Genomic DNA, 23,298 nt, shown 5'->3' with positions numbered 1-23,298 from the left:
ACATGTTTTTTTTTTTATCAGTTAAAAAATTTCAAAATAAAGATCTTAAAGATGACGATGTGTATCGATGTTTTCACGATCGGATCGTTGATCACTGAATCAAAATATTAATCCAGATCGATGTATATCGTTACACCCGTGATATTTTCATCGCATTTAACCGTTATTAATATAATACATTTTACATAGAAGACTATGCAAATCAGACGAAGAGAGTATTATAAGACACTCTCCTCCAGGATGTCTGATTTGTTGAACAAACGGGATGAGAATGCGAAACCGCTTCCCACCATCCATCTACCTCCTCCTTCAAACCTTCTCACTCTCCGTCTCTAAAACACACTCTGACACGCGTTAATTGTTCTTGCAGACACATCTGTGCTGCCCGCACCTTCTCCATCAAATGGATCTAAAAATAATTACAGCAAGACCTAGATCTCTCTCTGCAAACAACCACCCAGAATCCTTGTCCACATTTCAGCTATTCTATCCCCGACTGCTGACTGGTTTCGCTGAACGATGTGCTTTTCAGCGTTGTTAAGTGAGGCATGGTACTGTTTATGGCCTTGTAAACACAGAATCAATATGGGAGATTTACTCCTGCCGTTTTGATTCTAATCATTATCTTTTTTTCCCTCTTTCTCCTTTTATTTGATGGTTATCACCCAGCTACAAGTGGTATTTCTTTATCTTAAAGACATCACTATGTAATTTAAATAGTCATCCTCTTTCTCTAAAGATAAACCTAGATGCAGCGGATTTCAGTCTTCACTTTATATTTTAACAAACCTCCCTCTATTCACCCTCGCCCGCCTCGCTCTCCTCCTCCATCCATCACCAGTGAGAGGCATTCGGGCCAGCAGAGTGCAGCGATCAATACCAATGCTTTATGCGTGATACGGGATACACCCCCAAGTAACAGTTCAAACGGCCCCTGGATCAATAAGCCCATCATAACACAAGATTCCATGACCGACATCCAATGAGAGGGCAGATATGGCGGTGAAGCTTCCATTTGCTTGGGAATATCTCTCATGAGGTTGGGTTTTTTTACGCTCACTAAAAGCCACAACGACTCAGCGTCAACCAATCTCTGGCTGGAATATCGTGAAATATCAGCCATTGAGAAAAGACAATTCGATTTTACCGGTACATGTCATTTAACTTGCTCTGAATCGGGTTTTGTTTGATGGCTCAAGAGGCCACATTGTACTCTGCACTGCTTAAAACTGCAGTACACCCCAGACCTGGACGTAAGCCAATTCTCATTATTGACCTCCAACATGCATCAGACATGCCTGTGCAAACGAAACAGTTCTTTTTACGAGTATCCGTTCAATCAGCCAGCCCGCCGGCTGCAATAATTTGCCATCTCAACCCTTGATGGAGAAAACATAGACACCGGATGAGCGTTAAAAAAACATTTTGGACAGGTGAAATTGGGAGCGTGCTATAGTTTAATTAGCTTAAAACAACAATAGAGTAAGCAGACTTCACGGAAACCAATTGATTTTGTGACAGAGGCTGCTTTCGGTGGAGCGGCCTTGATGGATGGCTTCCAGGCATGCAGCTTTATCAGCAGCGAGTCGGGCACAATCTCTCTGCAACGGAAAACAGATTCTGCTGCGGTTACATCACAGCGTGATCACGCCGTATCTCATATCAAACCGGACCTTCCATATCATGTATGTCTACTTTACATGTCTTCTATATGGACAAGAACTGGACAATGAAACAGTGGGGCGCTCCACTGAAGAACCCTATGAGAAAAAACTGCTCATAAACCAAGCATGAAGTGACAGCGTCCATTTGTATTGACACCTCATTGTATTGGCCAATGCCTTAGGTTAAAGGGCGGGTCCATTATTATTATTATTTTTTTTTTTTGATAGTTCTGTATCTTCCTAGTGGTGTTCCTTATGTATTCAAATCTGGACATTCAAATTTTGGTCAAAGTGCGTGTGTGATGCAGCGGTAGACCAGCAGCTCCTGTGTTGCGTGCGGTAAACTGACTGTTTTTGTGAATGTAATCTGATGGCGAGGGTAGAGCTGTGAAAATATTCTAAATATAGCGTACACTTAAACTGATATTGATTTTTCAGGTGGCTAAAATACATCCACAGTCGCTTTACCTCGCAGTCAGAGGGAACTGAAGCTGTTATATTGCTCTCTTCAAAGCCACCAGACTCCATCCACAAAAACAGTAATTTCACCTCGTAGAACACGGGAGTATACATACGACCCCACTTCAAATAATCTTAACCAACCCTTTCAGTTATTTCCAAACTTAGCACAACTAACTTTGACTCAGCTAGTGCTAGCGTTCTAATTATACATAACCTTATTGATGAGCTTCGATTAGCGTACTTTGGTAACCTACGTCACTGCTTTTTGCGACGACTGAGTGGGCGTTTCCATTTGAAAAAAAACAGAACAGAACGCAGATGGACCCGTTCTTCAAATGTGACCTATGTCCATCTGCTGTTCATCTGATTAAATATAGTCTAATGATGATTCTTGGCTAGCCTGTATTCCACACCCTCCAATATATATGTATATATATATAAACTATACAGTGTTTCTGCATTGGTCATGTACATTGTTGGCTTTTAGTTTTAACATTAGGGACAAAATGCAAATCCAAGCTCCAAATTCTCTTGCGTTCTTAAAACTTTTCATACAATCAACAAAATCACTTGTTGGTATCCAACAACAAATCTCGGATTTTCATCCACATCATACTCACAAAACACTCACAGGTGGTATCTGCACTCGATGCCAACACTTGTGTTAAATTGCTTTGGATGTGAAGGTCGTATTAAAAGAAGAAAGTTATGTGAATGCATTTGAATTCTGGCATACTACATTTATAGTCCTTGACCAAAGCATACACCAAGTAAACAACCCGCATCAGCCATTCATCCTAACAAAGGTAGAAAAAACTGTGATAAAGCTGATGCTTCTTTATTTGCCCCCCAAAACCCTTCGGAGGCAAATCTGGCCAATGTTGACAGTCACAACGCAACCCGATCCTACCAACTAATCCTCACCAAATCCCTGAGGGTTCCTGTGAATGACGGTGTACCAGCGGGATGGAACACAAACACACCCTTTGCCAGACCAAACACCGGGGAGACGGCGTTGGCTTCAACCCTCGCATATTGCTTCAGCTGCCTCGTGAGAGTGGAGAACCTAATTAATCGTACTGTATCCTTAATCCACTTGAAAGTAATATTTAGAGAATGTGAAATCATTAAGCAGCTATAGATCATCTCTGCTCCAGTGTGCCGATTTAAGCCGATCGCAATCCAGACAAGAGGACTGGGTCGATATTAAGAAATGGCGAGAGCAGGAATGCCATGCACTAGTATGTGTGATCTAACCGACACTGACTGAGCAGATAAACGGCTTTAAGTTTCAACTGCTGCAGAAAACTTTTAAACTTTTGTCCCAATTTGTACAATATACATACATTTGCACCATATAATATACATTATTTGCATACATGATGGCAGAGATTCACTTCATAAAACATCTTGCGAGGCCTGTTTTATTTCTATTAAACATAGTACCAATGCAAACAAACATTTCAAAGCATCAGCAGATTTAGCTAGTGGTAGTCCGTGTATTTATACACCTGTCAATTCATTTGGGGAGTCTGATTTCAAATCTTGTTCTCTGGATTTGGGAGGCGGGATGACCCCCTTTGTTTACATTTGGATCATGGAGCGGGACTTTAAGGGGATTTCTGTAGTTTCCTCATTCACGTGAGGGCTGGCTGGACAAGATTAGGTATTTTCTGGAACAACTTGTATGTGCTGGTTCCTGGCAAGCTCTCGAGTAAAAAGGATGATGTCATTACCACTATCGTTTTTAAGTATTTTAAATGGGATCAGTTTTGAGAGAAAACAACATGAGTGTTTATGGGCAGCCATCCATACTTTCACTATCAAATCAAGCCTGCAGTAAAAAACATTAGCCATGTATAGCCGTGGCGAAGCATAAAAGAAACACACTGAATCCAATTAAGCAGCGGCAATAGCAGCCTCAAGTGTATTCTCTTGTTTTCATTACCATTACAGCTGTTCCACTTAGTTGAGTATGCATTTTTATAAATTCCCCGCTACAGTGTGATCCCTCTCTTACTTGCTAAAGGATCCCCAACAAACCATTTTATGACGTCGTAGTACATGTTTTGTATTGACAGCAGCTCCCACTCACCTCTCTGCTTCTTGTTTCTCGGCCCACTCGCGCCTTCCCTCAAACTCCTCAAAGCTTTCCGAGCATCAAGCAGCTCCTTCCGCGACATGGCTCTCGTCGTCCTTTGTATGTTCCTTTTAAAAAAACAAACAACCGACTACTTCTGCCCAAACGAACTTCTCTGTGTACACCTCTTCCAACGAGGCTTTTTCATTGAGACACACAACAAGAGGACTTCCTCAAAATGACTCCAACAGGCCTCTTTCTCCCAGTTTCATCTTCTCTTAATATGTCTTTAAAATTGGCTTCCTCTGCAGCATGAAATGAGGAATTGGTCAAGCGAGGATGTCCCGTCTTAAGATGGCTGCTGGACCTTCAAACTGTATCTTCCTTAGCCCATGTCTTTCTTTTTTGCCCTCTCCCTGTCTTCCCCCCCAGTCCTCCCTAACTTTCAGCAGTCTATTTCGAGTCTTGCATAGTACAACCCCTTCAGTTGTACTGTACTTTCCCTTTGCACCCCCTTTCGGAGAGCCCCCCCGCTCCCTAGTTATAGCAGGAGATTAAACGCACACAGAAACTGACCGACCTTTGCTGTCCTCTGCGGGTCACTCTATGGGGAGTTTTGAAACTCTAGTACAAGGCAGACACGTTGTAATACACCCTATAAAAGGGATATGCACATACATTATGGGACAATGGGACAGTTACAGGGACACCAGTTGAAGAGGGATGGATCTATTTCCGCCAGCTAAGTGCTCATAAACCTCGGAGCTGGAGGTGAAAGAACACTGTAGCATTGAGTGAGTTAAAAAAATATAGTTCAGACTGTGTGACTGCATGAAAACAAGTATTCACGTCGATGCTTTGCATCGTGGCAATCTAAATATGAATGTGATTATGCTGTGGATTGTCACCGTTGGCATTTACTAAGTGTCTCGTGAATAAGAATATCAAATGTTGCTGATCTGGCTGCAAGTTTTATTAGAGGTGATGTAGGACTGAGCTCTCTTTGTCAACCTGTCACTCTTCTTTATAGACGTCTTTCGGGTGATGTAAATGACTCTCTGGCATTCATATTGGGGGTCCACGCTACTCGAAAAAAAAAGACATCTCTAACAAGTGATTGCATCCGAACAGCTTTCTCCGACAGGAATGGTGAATGTCAGTGCTGTGTTTGACGATTTGTCAACTGACTGATTTGATGTATAGAGTAGATATGGTGCCTTCAAATGAAACTCGTGAGCTCGTGTTTACAACGTGGGAAGTCGTGTACACGATATGCTTGGCGTTCAAGTGGTTAAGTCGTAAGAACACCGCTGCTAAGCAACGGCAATATTAACATTACTGTCGGCATCTAGAAGCCATAGAGGCTAACAATTTAGCAAGCTAGCAAGTGGGAACATGATGCAGGAAATGCAAAGGCATAATGACGGATGAAAAAGATCAGTCAGTTGGGAATATCAACATTTTCCTCAGACACATTATAAAATTACAAAGAAAAACAATATAAAATTACAATATATTAACTTATTATGCACCGAAAAAATTAACTCCAAGGCCTCCGCCATTTCTGACAACGTCAACAAACATGTCACAATTCGTGAGAACGAAACTTTCCACTAACGAGGTCGTGAATACCACAAGAGGGGGGCGTTCATATGGACTCTTCTCCTGAGCACGATAAACACCAACCCATTTGAAGGCACCAATACTGTCAACTTGTCAGTATGCTAAGTGTAACAATAAGTGCCGAACCATTACTGTCCTCTAGCGGTGCAACGGTTCAACAAGCCCACGTTTCGGTTTGCATTGCGGTTCTTGGGTCACGGTTTCTTTTTGGTTTGTTTTGCACGTTAGGGAGAAGAGAAACATGAACATTTCCAATGTGTTTGAACTCCAAAATATATAAATAAATAGATAGACTGATGGTAATGAATGCCATTTCTATTTCTGTCTATTCATGGACGGTTAAACAAACCCACGGTTCGATTAGTACGTCATTGATCGGTTTGTTTTTTACGGTCAGTTTTTGTATTCCTACTTTCCTCTAACCACATCTGATTTGCTTACTAGCTAGTGTTAAGTTCCCAGTACAAATATTACTTCCCATTTGACATGTAAGCCATTCATTAGCCAGTTTATTAGCCTGTTTATTAGTGCACTCTGTTTATTAGCCCAGTGGCTTGCTATTGTGTATTTAAAGAGGAACTTTGATGATTTTTCACATAAAATGTCAGTTTACGAGTCACGAGGAGTCATCACCCTGGAGGGAGGATTCACAGCGATAAGTCCGCATTGAAGGCCGGCGTTTGAAAGACATGGACGGTCTATTGAAAGTATACTATTGGTTGCATTAAGGGGAATGTAGGATCCAGTGTTTTTGGGGTGATTGACCCACACTAGGGATAAAAAAAATCAGGATATACTATCTTGGCCCCTGCTGCTTCGAGTTTGACAAATGTTTCTCCAACTTTATGCAAGTGTAATACTAAATCATGAGACACCTTTTGTTCAAGTTGACTGTGCAACTTCAAATGCTTTAGACTAGAAACTGGTGCACCAGAGAAGACAGTTTGCTGTGACCCAGAAACCGAAATCTACCTGATCCGACTGTTAACACAACCAGAACAATCTCTCTCAGCACTATCTCAAGAATACAAAATAAAACAGTAAAGGCAGGATGGGTTTGAAAACTGTAGCATCAACAGATCAAGTTCCAACATCTACTTAAGCTAAACCAAATGAACTTAACTAGGTTGAGGATCAGGGCTATGTCTCTACCACACCTCTAATCACCTGTATTAACCTATCCTCTCCTGCTGGCCCAGCCCTCCCCTCCTTCATCCATTTACCTTTCCACCTCATCCCTCCTGTCAACCACTCTGTTTTTCAATTCTCTGCACACCTCTCCTCCTTCTCCAGCTACCGTCTGTTGGTTCATAATGGGCTTGGGTGACAGAACACCTAAGACGGGTCCCTTACACCGACTTCCCTTCTTCCCGGCTTCCATTACACGTGTCTAGACTAGCTTAAGACGACTTAAACTTAAGCTTAAACTTCCTCCTCATACTTTCACCCTCTTTCTCACATCCGTCCTCAACATCCAATACTTCCCTAACAAAATGTAACTGTTAATCACACACTGATCTGACGTGATGTTGTCACACACAACAAACTACATATGAGCAAAGACCTTTGAAAGCAACTCAAATTTGAAATTGTTTAATTGTGTTAAGGCCTTTACACATCGGACAACTATAGAATTCTGGTCTTATTCATATCTAACAACCAAAATCTTTTCAGATGGAGGTCCCTGAAACAAAATCGTATCAAAATGGGATCCGAGACCTAATCTGTATCAATTTTGGAGTCCTTGACATGAAAAAGGTTGAGAGCCACCGGCCCAAACTACTGTAAGCTATTTTAGTTTCCGTTTAGCGAAATGCTCTAAGTGAATTTGCGCTCTGGTAAACAGTTACAGTGTACATGCCTAGGGCTTTTATTGTGAAAGGTAAGAACGGAAGGAGTGGATTCGGATTACAGAGCCTCCGTTTTCTTGTACACTAAAGTGTTTGTATTGAATATGTCCATTACGCACACCATGATTGGTTGATGCCTTCATTCACGGTGCAAAAGCTCAGAAAAATCGACCTTGTTCCGACATAAAATTACTTTGCCTTTTCGAAAAACAGATAAAAAAAACAAACATATATTGATGTGCAAAATAATAACACACACACACAAAAAAAAAAACGCCCCCAGTGTGTAAAGGCATTTAGAGTTGTGTTTTGGAACGTGAGCCCTAAAATGAAATTTGCAAACCCTCATCACAGGATGCATATTTAATATTTCTGCTCTCCTACATCGCAACCCCACAGATTTGTTTTGTGAGCCCTTATGGTGTCCCGACCCGCAGGTTTGGAAAGCTTTAAAAAAAATGTGCAACAAAGACCTTTCAGATGTTATCTTACGAGTAACTGCAAGTCATGTCTGGGGCGTTCATGCTCCTGCGTCACAGTACGACAACAACCTGCTATTGTAAAAGCAGCTTAAAATACCACCGGTGACCGATGTGCTGCTTTTTTCAGAGCTTCCATCAAACTGCTTATCCTGCTGTAGATGCCTGACAGTATGTTAATCAAACGCTATACGCCAGAGGGTGACGTCAGTAAAGTGGTCTAGACTTGTGACACGGCGCTATTCTGGTTTCTGGTTGGTCTTATCTCTCAGGGTGATATCTTAAAGTGACAGACCTGACTGACTGTCTGGCTTACCGAGCGATGCTCAAAAGCTACACACATGGGCAAATACACACTAACAAACACCCACATGATTACACATTCGCAGCCCCCACCCATCCCAGCATACCCACCCAGTCTCTCTTTCATCACCCTGACCGTGATTGAGCGTGACAGCGCCGCGTCTTGACCGTGGTGATGCTATAATTATCTGTGATGTCTGCTAGTGCAATCGGAGAAGAGGCCGGCGGCATCCACACATCACTAGAGCACGAGCCCTCTGGCCAGCACGGCACATACCGGGGCCATAAATAACCACGGGGAGGAGGGGGAGATGTAGGAGGGTGGTGGAGGTCAGAGAGATAGTAAGACAGCTATAGGACCCAAGAAATGGATAAAAATGAGGACATAGTGGTGAAAAAAACATGTTATTTTGCTAAATAGAAACATTAATCCGTCAAAAGATAGGCAAGACACAAAGACAGTGCTGTGTTTTTAGGTCTTCTAGGGAAATCTCGGTTAAAGCAAGTCCAAGTCAAGCCACAGGTCTTCATAAGCAATTATTTTCAGGTCTAAATGCTGACAATTAAAATGTCATGCCTTACATATTATATCTCTTACACGTTCAATTCCCAGGCCTATTCAATGCATAAGCCTGAGAATTAAATATTAACGTTTCGCAGCTATGCAATTCTTATTTATTTTTTATTGTGCCAGGATTTTACAAGGGCAAGACTTGGATGTTTTTTGCTTTTAGTCAAGTCTGAAGGATGAAGTCTCAAGTAAGTCTCACAAAAGTCAAGTCCGAGCAGAGTCTACGGCTCTGGACGTAGAGAGAAAGAAAGTAACAAAAAGAGACCAAAAATGGTTTAAAACAGATTCAGTTAAAATAGGGACAAAAAAGAAATAGAAAAATGGAAAAAAAAAAAATGCTATATGTGCTTAGAAAGGCGTATAAATAGCATGGCATTTCTGCATGTCATAGCACATTTTAGGCTTTTCACATGTCATTAAACGCCACGTCGTTACCATGAAACATTTGTGGTTATGTTTAGGCAACAAAACCACTGTAACGGACGCTAGGTTTAGGAAAAACATCATTTGGGTTGGGCTTAAGATAAGTGCGTAAACTAAGTAAAATACGTACATAAAAAAGATAACATAAGTACAGAAAACGTTACTAACGTCACTAAATAAGTCTTTGGGACACTAACACTGGTCTCCTGGTTAAAAGCCCTGTGTTTGCTGGACCCATGCACACAAAGCAGTCTTACTCACTTGTTATTCTACGTCACTAGCTCTGAGCGTAGCATATTCATGCAGATGTGTTTGCATTGCAGTCAGTACAGACTACATGGCGTGCACACGACCCGCCAAAAGCAACAAAGGCGTTGTTACTGCACGTGAAATGGCTTACAAAATACCGTGTCATTCATACGCCATTTAGTGAGACCAGGCTGCTTGTAGCGTCGTTAGATAAATCTAAATCAATCTGAAATTAGCAGCGAGAGACGAAAGAAGAGGCGATGCGCGACAGATGAAAAGAGAGAAACAAAGAGTAGAAATAGGCAAAGAGGAACAAAGGTCAAAGGAGTAGAAACGGTGGATTGAAGTGAGAAGATCAAAACGAGGAGAGCGAGACAGGGAGGTGCTGAGTGATATGCCAGCTGGACCAGGCGTGCCAGCTCATAGTGTGAGAGCTGGTGACATGCGAGCTCAACTGTCAACTTTCTCCACAGGCCAAGGTAACAATGATCTCACTGAACATTTTATTCCGTATTCTACGCATGTCACTCAAATGGATGATGCAAACTGGTATCGAGTATTTATACCACCAAATGTGGTGTTAATATCCTCGTAAAAAGCAGTTGACATGCCAGCTTTAAAATTCATTGGAACATTTTCTGCGTATTACGTCCTTAACAAAATAGAAAATCAGCACTCAGTTGAATTTGAGGTAACACAATGCAACTGCAGTGCAGTTATATCTGATTTACTGCTCATTTTTATCTAAAAAGAAATGGCTACACCTTTACAATTCCTATTTTTATCCTTAGCAACAATGGTATGAGATTATTCCTACTGGTTTCAAGTGAGCCAAATATGTTTCAGAAACGTTCAATACGTATCTAATTATAAAGCAAGGAATTTCTGTCTGTGTATCCTTCTCATATCTCAAGAACTGTTCATCGGATCAACTTCACACTTGGCGGATGTATTGCCCAGGACCAAAGGGAGTGCAATGTTGAATTTGATACAATTTGGCCAAATGGTGGCGCTATAACAATGAACTTTCCGTTTTGGCCTGTAGCTTATAAACCGTAACTCTCAGATACAGAATTCACGCCATTTGCATCTGGACTGATTTGTTGCTACTAATCCTACAAATTTTGAGTAATCGTCACCAAATTTGGTACAGAATATCGCTGGACCAAGCTGGGAAAAGTTACGTTTTGGGATTTTCGATGTTCCGTACAGTTTTGCTATAGCTGGCCATCAAAGTTCTTTCAAACAGGCTTATATTACCAAAAAATTACATATCTCATCAATGCTTTGTGCTCTTGTGATCACATTTGGAGAACATATGTGGATATGATGTCTGAGTAACCATGGGAAATTTGGTGCCATTTGGCCAATAGGTGGCGCTGTAGCAGCATCATCTTTCTACAAAGGAAGTATTGTCTGTGTATTCGTGTATAACTGTCCTTCGCATATCTCGAGAACCGTTCATCCAATCAACTTCACACTTGGCAGGTGCAAGCAGCCATACTGCGGTTCTCAACAAACTATGACATATGGCTATATGTGATATATATGGCTCTAGGATATGCTTATCCTAGAGTTAGTTACTGGGGCATGGAAGAAGCTTAGAACGCCATAGAAGCTTCATTGACAAATGATTAACTGGGAAATAATAGATAATAATCCATTCAAATCCATCATGCTAAATAGCAAGAAACTAAGGCATATCCAGACATGTTAAAAATGCACTTTAACGGAGGAGATGGAGACAGTTATGCTAGTCTCAATGACCATTTTCCAGTATGAGCGAGCTTAACTTTTGCCGTTCCTTCAAAATGGAAATAGACACTGTGTGCAACAATCCACACAGTATGACCACCCCAGACAACTTAATGTCAAACCATAGTATAAAAAGTTTCAGGTATGATGTTGACCTTATTATTTGATTCAACAACATAGCAACAGCTTGGGCTAGTACCAGAACCTCAAACCTCACAACTGACATTTAGCTGACCTTTTGTATCATGTTGTCGACCTTATTATTATTATTATTATTATTATTATATCATTGCACTACGTTACAATATACAGCAGCTGCAAACTTTCAGACAACTGATGATGATTATTACCGATACAACTACTAAATCATGTACAGAAGACAGTCTGATGATTTTTCTACACTTTAAAGTGTTGAAGGAGACTTATGGGAATTTCCCAAATTCCCTGGCTTAAATTAGATGTCCTCATAGTAGAAATGTTTTTACCAGGTGCCCAAATCCCAACTTCCTCAGCTCAGTAAACACAACAAACAACACCCAAAGGTTCAGCTGTGCAGCTAATAGAAACCAACGGCAGGTGACACTACTCCCCTCCAACAAGTCTCTACTTACATCCACAAGCTAATTTTAAGTATCTCCCAGTATTGCTCTGCACACATGGACGACAGGGTTACTGTTTGATGATCAAAACACAGTCTTGGATCTACAATTGTTTTGACTGGGCGAGATGTCTGCGACTGGGATAAATGTTTCAATGGATCCAATATTAATTAGAAAGTGTTAAGAATGGCACTTAGTTTCACAGTAACCTTGTATCTAGAAATATATGGTGTTTGTCATAAATCAACTGTCATTCTGTACACAAAAAGGAAAACGCAAGATCAGTGTAAATTAGTGATTGGTCTATTTAACGTCTTAAAGAAACTATTACCAAACGTGAATCTGTTGAAAAGAAAATATGACTGGAGCTTAAAAATGAAATGAAATGAAAATGTCATGACTTCCTGTGAAAGAAAGAGTAGGTTTCTTGTGTTTACCTTCACCGAGGTCCATGATGGCCAAGACGGCACTGCAGCTTGCCTCTCCCAGCTCATTGGTCGCCACACAAGTATACAAGCCAGCGTCGCTCATGCGGCAGTCCCGTATCCACAGCCCGCCAGACTCCTGGGCTTCTGATGGAGGGAGGAGCTCATCGTTGTGGTACCACGTCAGCAACGGTTTTGGGAACCCTGCCACCGACACCCTCAGTCGGATATCACAACTCGTCCCTACTGCTGCTTTACGGAGTTTACGGGTGAAAACTGGCGCCGTGGGTTCTTGCATTGCAACCCCAGCGTCTTGAACAATCTGGTCCTTGGCGACTTTGGGCCTCTTGGAAGGGATGTCGAGACTAGGACTGGATGCAGGGCCTTCTGCCATCTTGATAGCGGACTCTTTATCTGGTAATTGACTGGGTTATCAAGATGAGCTGCCGCTATTGAAGGCCTCTTCCGGAAGACTCCATTGCTTCAGATATCTCTGGGCTCACAGGGAGTGCGGAGGATGTTTGACCTGGGCTGTTGCACTGGGGACTGTAATGACCAGAGTACATCAATCAGAATGACATCACAGTTATGTTTAGAGATTTTACAATTTGACTACAGACACTGTTTGCTAGTGTGCTCATCAGATCAAATTACATTGTTGTTCATTTGTTCAAACGGCTGAAAACAAACTATATTTACATTTTAATGACAAGCAACCTCTTACAGTTATGCAAAACTTCCTATCTATAAAAATGACAGCATTGGTGTGCAAAAAGCTTTAAAAAACAAGACATTATACGTTCAGTAAAGGGTACTCCACCCATTTTACATGTCAAACCCTACTACACCTGTGAACAGTTGCATAATGTCTTCTGTTACTCAAGTGACATCACCCGGATATCACAGCTTTGGCTTCGAGACGACAAATGTTTACCGAAGCCTAAGTGACAATCTGGGGACATGAAACTTCAGGTACTAGCAAGTTGAATTATGTGAAGTGTAGGATCCAGGGTTTTTGGAGTTTGATCTATACTGAGGGCTAAAAGTCAAGAGGTCTCTGCCTCTTTATCTATAAAGTGTGCTAAATTGTTGGAGTACTCTTTCAGCAAAGCGAGATATGACCTAACTTTCCTCTTACACAACTGTCATTTTGATGCCGGTAGTAGCCTACACACCCAATATGCCATACAGACAGAAGTAGTCCTGGTACTGTAGCCAGGATGTGACGATCAGAGGTGCAAAGAAGGAGTGTACCTGACACCTCAACCCATTATAACACATGTCAAGACACTACTGGTGTGTGGTCTTAGCATAAAATGGGGTGTTTTGAAGCATGTAATATTATACAAGTCTTAAGGAGGTTGGTAGGATGGACTCGACAAAGGACTTTGACACTAATGTCCGGGATTTGCATCCCATCTCCTACCCAAAAATAATCTTTGACAACCTTTTACTCAGTAGTTCTTCCTAATGGCAAAATAAGAGTTACTGCTGGTGTGTCTTAGTCATACTGATGGGAGCACCAGATCAGAAAAAAAGCTCATATTAGGGTCACAACTTTGTTGAATTTGGTTTCCTGCAATTTCATTAAAAATTGAATAACTATTCAAAATGCCATAATTACTGATCAAAGAGTATATCCGCATTTTGGATTTGCTGCATATGCTAATTTATGATATCCCGCTAATATGTTAATCCAAAGAGTTGCTTGGAATAGACTTTACCCGATAATAGAAAGAACTGCGTCTTACCTCACTTGTGCCATAGAAGCCGAAAGGAATCCCTTTGGACATCCCCGCAAAGTCCAAGTTAAGGTAACAAGATCCATGGAGCAAGATATTCCGTCTCAAATCATTTGCTAAAGCCCGTGTCTCTACGTGTCCTTTAGCGAGCACGGGCTGTAGGTGTAAGTCCACCCTAGATCATGTAGCATTAGCAGCCTTTGCCATGGTCCCTTTCAACAGCTTTAACCCCGGTGAAGAGTGGTGAGACAGAGAGAGAGAGATCCTTTTTCCTAAATGTCAAACCAATCAGGCCTTCCGCGTGTTTTCAATAACTACATTTGAGTACTTTTTTAAAAAAAACAACATACAATTTACAAAGCTTTTTGGGCTTCTAAGTACATAAATTAGCTCATGTTATCTGTCTCTCTCTCTCTCCCATCTCACTGCTTCACCCCCAACTCCCTCAGGTTGGGAACGACAGCTGCACCACCACGGATAGGTCACATTTCTTGGGCTGCCATGTATGACCTACACACACACACACACAAGCTACCACACTCCAAGCACTTTAGATAATGCTATCACCCAACATGTGTGTGTGTGCGTGTGTGTGACAGAGTTGCTATAAAAAGAAAGTCTAAGGATAAAGACAGGACAGTGATTCATACAATTGTAGGGCACTGATATATAGCAATACAATGCAATATAAGAAGTGGTTGGAACAATTGCAGTAGACACAAGAGAATATCACGCTTAATACATTTATTCAATGGAGGCTGTTTGAGTTCATTTGTAGCGTTCTTATGAAACTTGCAGATTTGTTTTCTATACTATATCTTTTACATGTGTTTTATTTGTACCCTTTTTCCACCTCTTCTTTCTTGTTGTTTTATTGAGTTACATATGTTAATTATAGGGCTGTCAAAGTTGATGCGATAATAACGTGTTAACGCAAATTTGTTTTAACGCCACTAATTTCTTTAATACAACTAGAAAACTTAATGAATCCATTGGTACCAACCATGTCATACTAGCCTGTCAGGAAGGAGGTTAAATTACGCTCCAAACTTACGCAAAATTTTGGCGAGGAAAAACTGTCATGGCCATTTTCAAAGGGGTCCCTTGACCTCTGACCTCCAGATATGTGAATGTAAATGGGTTCTCTGGGTACCCACGAGTCTCCCCTTTACAGACACGCCCACTTTATGATAATCACATGCAGTTTGGGGCAAGTCATAGTCAAGTCAGCACACTGACACGCTGACAGCTGTTGTTGCCTGTTGGGCTGCAGTTTGTCATGTTATGATTGGAGCATATTGTTTTATGCTAAATGCAGTACCTGTGAGGGTTTCTGGACAATATCTGTCATTGATTTGTGTTGTTAATTGATTTCCAATAATAAATATATACATACATTTGCATAAAGCAGCATATTTGCCCACTCCCATGTTGATAAGAGTATTAAATACTTGACAAATCTCCCTTTAAAAAGGTACATTTTGAACAGATACAAAATGTGCAATTCATTTGCGATTAATCACGATTAACTATTTTCGATTGATAGCCCTAGTTATATGTGAACCTTTTTTCCCCCCTCTTCTTTCTTTATGAATTCTCTTAATTGTTTTTTAGTTGCATATGTGAATTATGAACTTTGTTATATCTAGCCATGACAGTTATTCTTTATATTGTGATATTGGTATATACTGTATAAATGCAACATATCCTGATACAGCGGCTCGTATGGCATCTTGCAAAAGGTTATTCCTCATTTTTTGTGCGTTTTCCTACGAATGTCCAGCAACACGTGCCGCAAGTTAAAATTTTCGCTCCAGTCTTTTCAAAACAAATTTCCGTTTTCACAAGAAACAACTTCGTTAAGTTTAGGCAACAAAACTACTTAGTTAGGTTTAGGAATAGATCGTGGTTTGGGTTAAAATACCTCAGGAAGTGGCGTAACTTCAGTACAGTCGTTACATGACAAATAAATCAACATTGACTTCTGGTTTTACACAGGGTATGAACAGCGGTCTCCTGGGCAGAAGTCTGGTGTTCCGACCTCCTCCCTACACGCCTTTGTCGCTCTTTATAATTCCTGGTTCTCAATTATGTGGATTACATATGAATTGATTTTGTGGGCTATATACGAACTACAGTGCATTCAATTTGTATAGATAAAATCCTTATAAACTTAGATATAACAATAAAAGTGTAACCCTTTTTGACCTTAATTCAGATTTAATGCAGGCTTTTTCTTTATTATACTCAATTTTAAAATCAATATGAGTGCATTTTTCAGTATCATTCATAAAATTCACCAAACTTCCATTCGTCCGTCAATATCTCAAAAAACGTGTATGGCTTGACCCGCAAGAATACGCAGCAATTTGTGAAACAGTTTTACGATTTCATAGAAGAGAATTCACTGGCATCATCTCATGTTTTATTTTTTAGTCTAACAAAGTTGGTTTTTCAGCTTGAAATATCAGTTTTAAATATTAGTTGTCAGTGTTCGCTTATGGCTGTATTTTCACAGTTTCCCCACAGGAACAACGTGTTCAAACTTGTCTTTAAAAAGCTGTTGTACCCTGAGGTCTGCTAAAGACAGTAAAGAGTAAAGACAAAGAGTTAGAACAAAGATTATCATCAACTATGGATGTATGAGTCACGAGGTTGTTAATTGGATTAAAGCAAACAACATTCTTCTTGCACATATGTGACTTATTTTCCCTGTGAAATGTCTTAACTTAAGCCAAGCACCTTGATCCACTGACACCCCTCTGACGGAGGGTGCCAGCCAACGTGGAGCTGAGTTAATGGATGACTGAACTTGAAAGGACCTGGCCATGCTTCAGATCACACTGGCTTTATCCTGCTTTTGGCAGGTTTGACTTTAAGGAGCTGTTGTGACGAGACCTCCAGTCGCAGAGTATTTCAGTTTATATGAAATTGAGACAATGAAACACCAATAGTCTGAAAAATATCCCATAGGACAGAAAGAAAGTCCATTTTACTGACAGTCTGTGTGACAAACAAACATCCATTCCAAGGCCCCGAAAATACTAAAGTCTAAACAGCTGTACATGGAGTCGAGTCCAAGGGACGGAGCACACCGAGACAAAATTGAGTCGAAAGAAGGCAGAGAGTTGAGAAAAAAAAACAGAGACCAAGACAGAACCAAGACCAACAAAAAGTCCCATTTTCTATCAAAACTGAAAGTTGCGGTTTACATCCATGTCTGTTCACAATGTCACAACTTGAGTATCTAGTATTTCAATATTATTAGAGAGTCCTTTGGTTTAGGGGGAAGGATGGCAAAGGGGAATGAAGAGGCAACAAGTATGCCATGTACTCATGTAGATGGATAGTTGGGAGTCCAACATTCCTCGGAGAAAAGAAGAATTCAAACACAGATTTAGAATAATAATTATTATGATGAACTCTTTCAACACATTAACAGGTGTGACAACAAGAAGGAGTGTGAGATTCCTGTCAGCAGAGGCAATCTTGGACGCAGCGTGGCGTGTGACTGTTCTCTCCAAGTATGTAATGAAAAATTAAAACAGGTTAATAACCCAAAATGAGTTTTTTCCAGATATGTATGTATGAGTTTATTTACAGCAGCAGTTGGATGGTTGATTCAGAATGACTTTGGCAAGGCTGATAGGAATAAATATGAATTAGTACTAGGGCTGCACGATTATGGGCAAAATGATAATCACAATTATTTTGATTAATATTGAGATTATTTATCCCGATTATCAATAGATTTTAGGGAGAGAATGTTTTAATTGCAATTTCACATTTATATAAACAGAGCGCTGCTTTCTCTTCTATATTGTGCTACATTCCAACCATCAAAAAACTCCTTTTACTTCGTTATTGCCATCTATAGTGGGTATTTGCATACAAACACACACTTCAAATGATTAGGAAATAAATTATTGTATTTTTATTTAAATATTTGCTTCGATTAAAAAAAAAAAAAATTGTCATTAGTTCTATTTATATATTATAAGCTGCTTAGAGCTAGTGTTAGTGAAGTTAATTCCCTCTCTATTATCTATTTTATATTACTGTGAAAACATCTCCATCAAACAACTGGATTTATTCAAGTTTCTCACCAAAACCTACATTTTACAAGATTATATTTGAATGACACCGTTATAATTAACCATTACTCAATATTCATTTTTACGGAGTAGAGCCATAGCGCCATAATTGAACTCAAAGGAACCTCCGTTAACGTTAGCTCTTTAACCACTGTGTTTACTCGGAGCAGCATCATGGGAATGAATTACAATATAAATGTCTGATTAAGTTAGTTGTTCTAAAGGTTTTTAAGGTTGTTCCTCCGCGGGGTTATTTTGGACTCGCAGTTGTGACAAGTTGCAGCTTTATGTCTTCTTCACTGACACTGAAGAACTTCCACACCGACGACATGTCGGTGTCATAACTGTGCCGCTGTGTGTCGACGTAAAACCGTCATGTGGCGGCCAACTGTGAGAAGCCAAAATCGTGATTAATATTCGATTAATTGTGCAACCCTTATTGGTAGACATTGGCGAGACCGATGACAAAGAAAAAGTGTACAGTACATATGATTATTGTCCCTTTTTTTAAATTAAATTGTAGACTTGTTTTCCATCCTTTCATTCATTATTTAATTGATTCAGTTGAATATTTCTTTCCCTTCGCCCATAGCTCATTCCTCTGTGCCATAGAGCTCCATTGTTGCTCAGTGGGACCAAATGGATTTGAGTGCCGCAGACAGGGAAAAGGAGTCAGAAAGTACAGTACCGATAGACGGTCTTCCAACTTTTCATGAGATTTGTTGTTGACAAGTAAAATATATTGCAAGCCTCATTCTTTATACTTGAGTAAATGTGCTTTACATCACTGGTCATTAGCTTAACATGATCACTTCCTGGGATTTTTAATAGGGATTTTTTCTTTTGAGAATTAACTCAGCCTTAACTTAACTCATTGTCTCAGTCCTGTCATTCAGTGTGCACAGTAAGGCTCCTCAAGCAACAGACAATATTTGGATTTCCTAATCATGACATTCAGTGCACACATTGAAACTCCTGATACAATATTTGGATTCCATTAAATATATTATACTTAATTAAATCTACTTATATACACCCAATTATCTCATAATCAAATTTTGTACTGTACTGTCTGTGAACCCCAAGGGCTGTTCTCTGTTGGTTTTCAGGGCGTTCCTATTTCAGGATGTGCATTTGGAACAAATGAAGAAGAAATCGTATAAAAGGCTGTGGTCTGCGGTGTCATCATCACTCGCTGCGACTGACAAGATGCTTTCCACAAGATTGACAATCATCGCCTGTGAGTACACGACCTGTTCTGTTGTCTTTAATGGTCATTAAATGTGAGTGTAACTTTAAAAATGGGACCAAATTATGTTTTGTATCTTTTAGTGCTGGCTGCAACTGGGTTTTGGACATCCGACGGTAAGTTATTACAATTTCTCTGAAATCTCTGATTTCTTTTCCTCCGGTTTCCTTCCTTTATTTAAACTTTATTTTATATCAAATTTCATCCTACTATACTTCTATTATCTCTTGTATATTGCATTCAGTAAATGTTTTTATTCTGTGAACTTTATTCTGTACACTAGCATTCATAAATGGTAGTAATTCACAAGAAACAAGCAAAGAATAAAATAGACAGCGGAAATATATATATATTTTATGCTTTCCTATCCTGTCATCATTTAACAACCCCTCAGATTGTCCTTGCAAACCCCATCCGTGTTGGGAACCTCTATGAGTGTGTCTTAAGTGGTGATCTTTGACAACTGATATAACCTACTTACTTCCTCAATGTTTTGCTGCAGGACTTTACTACGATGTGGCATGTCCTGGTGTAAACAGCGAGCTGCAATGCCGTATGTATTCTATTATTTATATTTGAACATAATATAAAATCCATTTATTCTCACCGCCTTCTCTTCCCTCTCCTACCATCACCCATTGTTACTATTTTGCTTTATGATCCATGTTTTGTGTATGTTCAGCTGAAGGAAAATTGATTAGAGTGAAGTCTACGCAGACTGGTCATAAAAGCTCTGCTGACTGCCAGAAAAGAAATGAGTCCGCCACGGCCTTTGATGATGACGTCATATATTGGGGCATGAAAGCCTTTAACAAGAAAATGTAAGAGTTTTTCCTATTCTGTCTACTTTAGTTGTTTATTTTGTAGAATGAGTACAAAATGAAGGATACCACGGGTACTGTATGTGGGAACAAAGTTGGCGAGCAACCAAAACTGTGCAGATTTTACAAGACAGGGTTTATTTTGTGGAAGGTTTTAAAAAAAATGATCCAATATTTCACCACTGGAAGGGTCTTAACCTCTAGTTTTAAAGATTTTTAACTGCAAAATTGAAATTTTTTAAATTGTCTGGGTGCAGATTCTCTTGCGCATAAAATAATCTTGACTGTGATGCTGCAATATTTCAACCATTTCTAATATTTCTCTAGATGTAACGGTTTGCAACGCTGCCGACTGCCCAAGCCCAATCAGAAGTTTCTTTTGCGCAGAAACACAGAAGATAACTTCATTCAGATCGACTACGAATGTTACGAGAAAAACCCTGGTGAGTATTTTTTAAGCAGCACAGAGGGCTGGCTGACGTACAGCGGCCTAATAGTGCAGATATCACTGAAGATGTTGGGATGATTTTAGGACTGCAAGCTAAGATCTGACCTTATCTCCTGATATTTTGACAGATATGAAGACCGTTGTTGCATGTGAGGGAGAAACTGCACAGCTCGGCTGTGGTAAGAGAATCTGTCTATAATCCTCCTGTCTGCAATTATAAATGGATTCATACTTTTCTTCAATATGCAATCGTACAACCTATATATCTATAAATCTATACTTCCTGTTGACAATGGCCACTTTTTGGTTAGACTGTGAAAAAAGATCAAATTGCTTTATTGCATTATATTGCAAGGGGTTTCTATGACTTGTCTACCACTGGCAAAATAACTGAAAAAAGCATGAAATATAATCAGTGACAATGGTAAGATTTAGTAAAAAAAAAAAAAAACTAAGATAGTCCTAACAAAAATTGGACATTATAAGAAGGATGTATGAGTGTGAACTGCATAAAATTAGATTTTTATTTTTTTTATGTTAAATAATGTTTGTGACGACATTTTAGTGGGTTTATCAAGCAAGTTGCATCAACTGTTAACTGGTTCATTTTACCTGAAGTTAGTCTTGTGTGTGTTATGACATTTTGTCTTCATTTCTGTGTCAGCCTTAGTCACAGAAACCATTTCCATTGTGAAGGCCAGGTACGGACGTTTCGACGAGAACATCTGCAACCCTGGAAACCCTTCGACAATGACCTTCTGTTCAAGTTACGAAGCTAATGACTTCGTAATCCAGAAGTGCGTATTGGTTCAGAAGACAAAAGAGAATATATATATATTATAATATATTTTTTCTAAACTGTTTTTCTTGAATATATTTTAGTAGTATTTATGCTAAACAATAATAATACTACTTAGGTAGTATAGTAGTAGCCTGGGTGTAGTACTTGTCTGAGGAGTGTTTTTACTGGTAGTAACTCAAAATGGCTGGTTTATTTTTTCAATATAAAATTAAGTTTTGATTTGTTTTGCTTTTTAATAACCCTTGCTTTTCTTTTGAATTTACCCTCAGGTGTCACGGCGAAAAACAATGTAGTGTTAAAAGCGACACTGATGATCTGGGAGATGCCGCCTTCTGCGATGATGAACCCAAGTACCTTACTGTGGATTATCTTTGCGTGTGATTGGTGAGTGTAATAATAAACACATGAATTACTTTTTTTTGCAAACAGTTTAAGCATTTAACGTGTCATGTGATGCCTGAGGATGTTTTCTTGTAACTTTTAGGAGATGTGCTTCAGACAGCAACGTCCCAGAGAGGAGCGGTGACTTCATAATTGGATTCATCCATTGGTTTCATCCAAACATGTATCGAAAACAATGGGATGAATTAATAAAAGAGTGTATCTAACAATTGTGTTTTTGTCTTTTTTGGAAAAAGTCACTTCTGTACCAGTGCAATACATTTTATGTAGGCTTCAAGTCAGTTCTGCTGTTTACTTATCATTTTAAAATAAATTCTTAAGACAATAATTATGTACGGAACAATTACTTCACATAATAATAATCACATAATAATCAGCCAGTATATTATATTCAGCATCATCTCTGTAAAGCTTCTCATTTGTCACAGGTCACTGGACATCTTTCCAATTTGGAACTGAAGTGTCTTCTTCACAAAACAAACAAAGTCCAGTTGCTTTAGATTTAGGACTCCACTTGTGTCATGTAAAACTAGAAGGGTTCCTATGCTTTAAGCAACTTTTTAAGCTGTGGTTCAGGTGGTAGAGCGGGTCGTCCATTAATTGGTGGTTCAATCCCTGGCTCCTCCAGTCCGCATATCAAAGTGTCCTCGGGCAAGATACTGAATCCCAAATTGCTCCCGAAGGCTGTGCCATCAGTGTGTTTGAATGAGCATTTAGATTAGCTCCTAAAAACTGCAGCCATACTTGGCAGTAGTGATTGGCCATGTTATGATTTGAGCATATTTTTTATGCTAAATGCAGTACCTGTGAGGGTTTCTGGACAATATTCATTGCTTTGTGTTCTTAATTGATTTCCAATAATACATATAAATACACTGTGTGCACAATTATTAGGCAAATTTTATTTTTGAGGATTCATTTTATTATAGAACTACTGTGCTCTCGGTCAATCCAAAATGTTAATAAACCTCAAACCTGAATATTTAAGAAAGTAAAAGTGAGGTTTTGGCTTTCTTAGGAGAATATCTATGTGTGCAGAATTATTGGGCAACTATTCGCGTGCAGAATTATTATGCAATTAAATGAAAAACGCTAATTTTCCCATCTCACTTGTTCATTTTCATCTTTTAAAGTGTAAACAACTCAAAATTTACAAATTAACATTTCTGACATTTCCAAAAAAAAATCGGTGCCCAATATAGCCACCCTTCTTTTCAATAACAGTCATAAGCCTTCCATTCATGGAGTCTGTCAGTT

The 23,298-nt window shown here is 39.6% G+C and overlaps 2 protein-coding genes across 5 annotated transcripts in view; one reads left to right on the top strand and one right to left on the bottom strand.

The window, feature by feature from the left end:
- spega (striated muscle enriched protein kinase a) overlaps positions 1-23,298 on the bottom strand; it is a 70,675-nt gene that overhangs the window by 45,912 nt on the left and 1,465 nt on the right. Inside the window, exons 1-2 of one of the 4 annotated variants that reach the window (XM_037762172.1) lie at positions 14,235-14,665; positions 12,496-13,029 (exon numbers count right to left, since the gene is read on the bottom strand). The exons of 1 other annotated variant lie outside the window; for it this stretch is intronic. In XM_037762172.1, coding sequence (XP_037618100.1) covers positions 12,496-12,877 — 382 coding nt within the window. In that variant the 5' untranslated portion in view covers positions 12,878-13,029; positions 14,235-14,665. Of the gene's footprint in view, positions 1-4,221; positions 4,531-12,495; positions 13,030-14,234; positions 14,666-23,298 lie in introns of those variants that run through there. 2 more of the 4 variants (XM_037762173.1, XM_037762175.1) reach the window with 2 other exon arrangements.
- LOC119483825 (rhamnose-binding lectin-like) lies at positions 4,910-22,247 on the top strand. The gene is made up of 10 exons (XM_037762323.1): positions 4,910-5,000; positions 19,429-19,559; positions 19,652-19,684; positions 20,071-20,121; positions 20,251-20,389; positions 20,717-20,832; positions 20,966-21,016; positions 21,502-21,634; positions 21,909-22,023; positions 22,124-22,247. Exons 2-9 carry the CDS (start codon positions 19,463-19,465, stop codon positions 22,018-22,020), a joined length of 732 nt encoding a protein of 243 aa, XP_037618251.1. The 5' UTR covers positions 4,910-5,000; positions 19,429-19,462; the 3' UTR covers positions 22,021-22,023; positions 22,124-22,247.

This window comes from Sebastes umbrosus, chromosome 24, assembly GCF_015220745.1.
Source record: "Sebastes umbrosus isolate fSebUmb1 chromosome 24, fSebUmb1.pri, whole genome shotgun sequence".
Lineage (NCBI taxonomy): Eukaryota > Metazoa > Chordata > Actinopteri > Perciformes > Sebastidae > Sebastes > Sebastes umbrosus.
This window is presented reverse-complemented; position numbering and strand designations above follow the sequence as displayed.

What these genes read in the sequence shown, in the direction of transcription:
- LOC119483825 (XM_037762323.1), top strand. Translation starts at nt 19,463, where the DNA reads ATGAAGAAGAAATCGTATAAAAGGCTGTGGTCTGCGGTGTCATCATCA. An exon ending in TGGGTTTTGGACATCCGACG is followed by an intron (nt 19,685 to 20,070) that starts GTAAGTTATTAC and finishes GTTTTGCTGCAG; the next exon opens with GACTTTACTACGATGTGGCA. An exon ending in AACTGCACAGCTCGGCTGTG is followed by an intron (nt 21,017 to 21,501) that starts GTAAGAGAATCT and finishes TTTCTGTGTCAG; the next exon opens with CCTTAGTCACAGAAACCATT.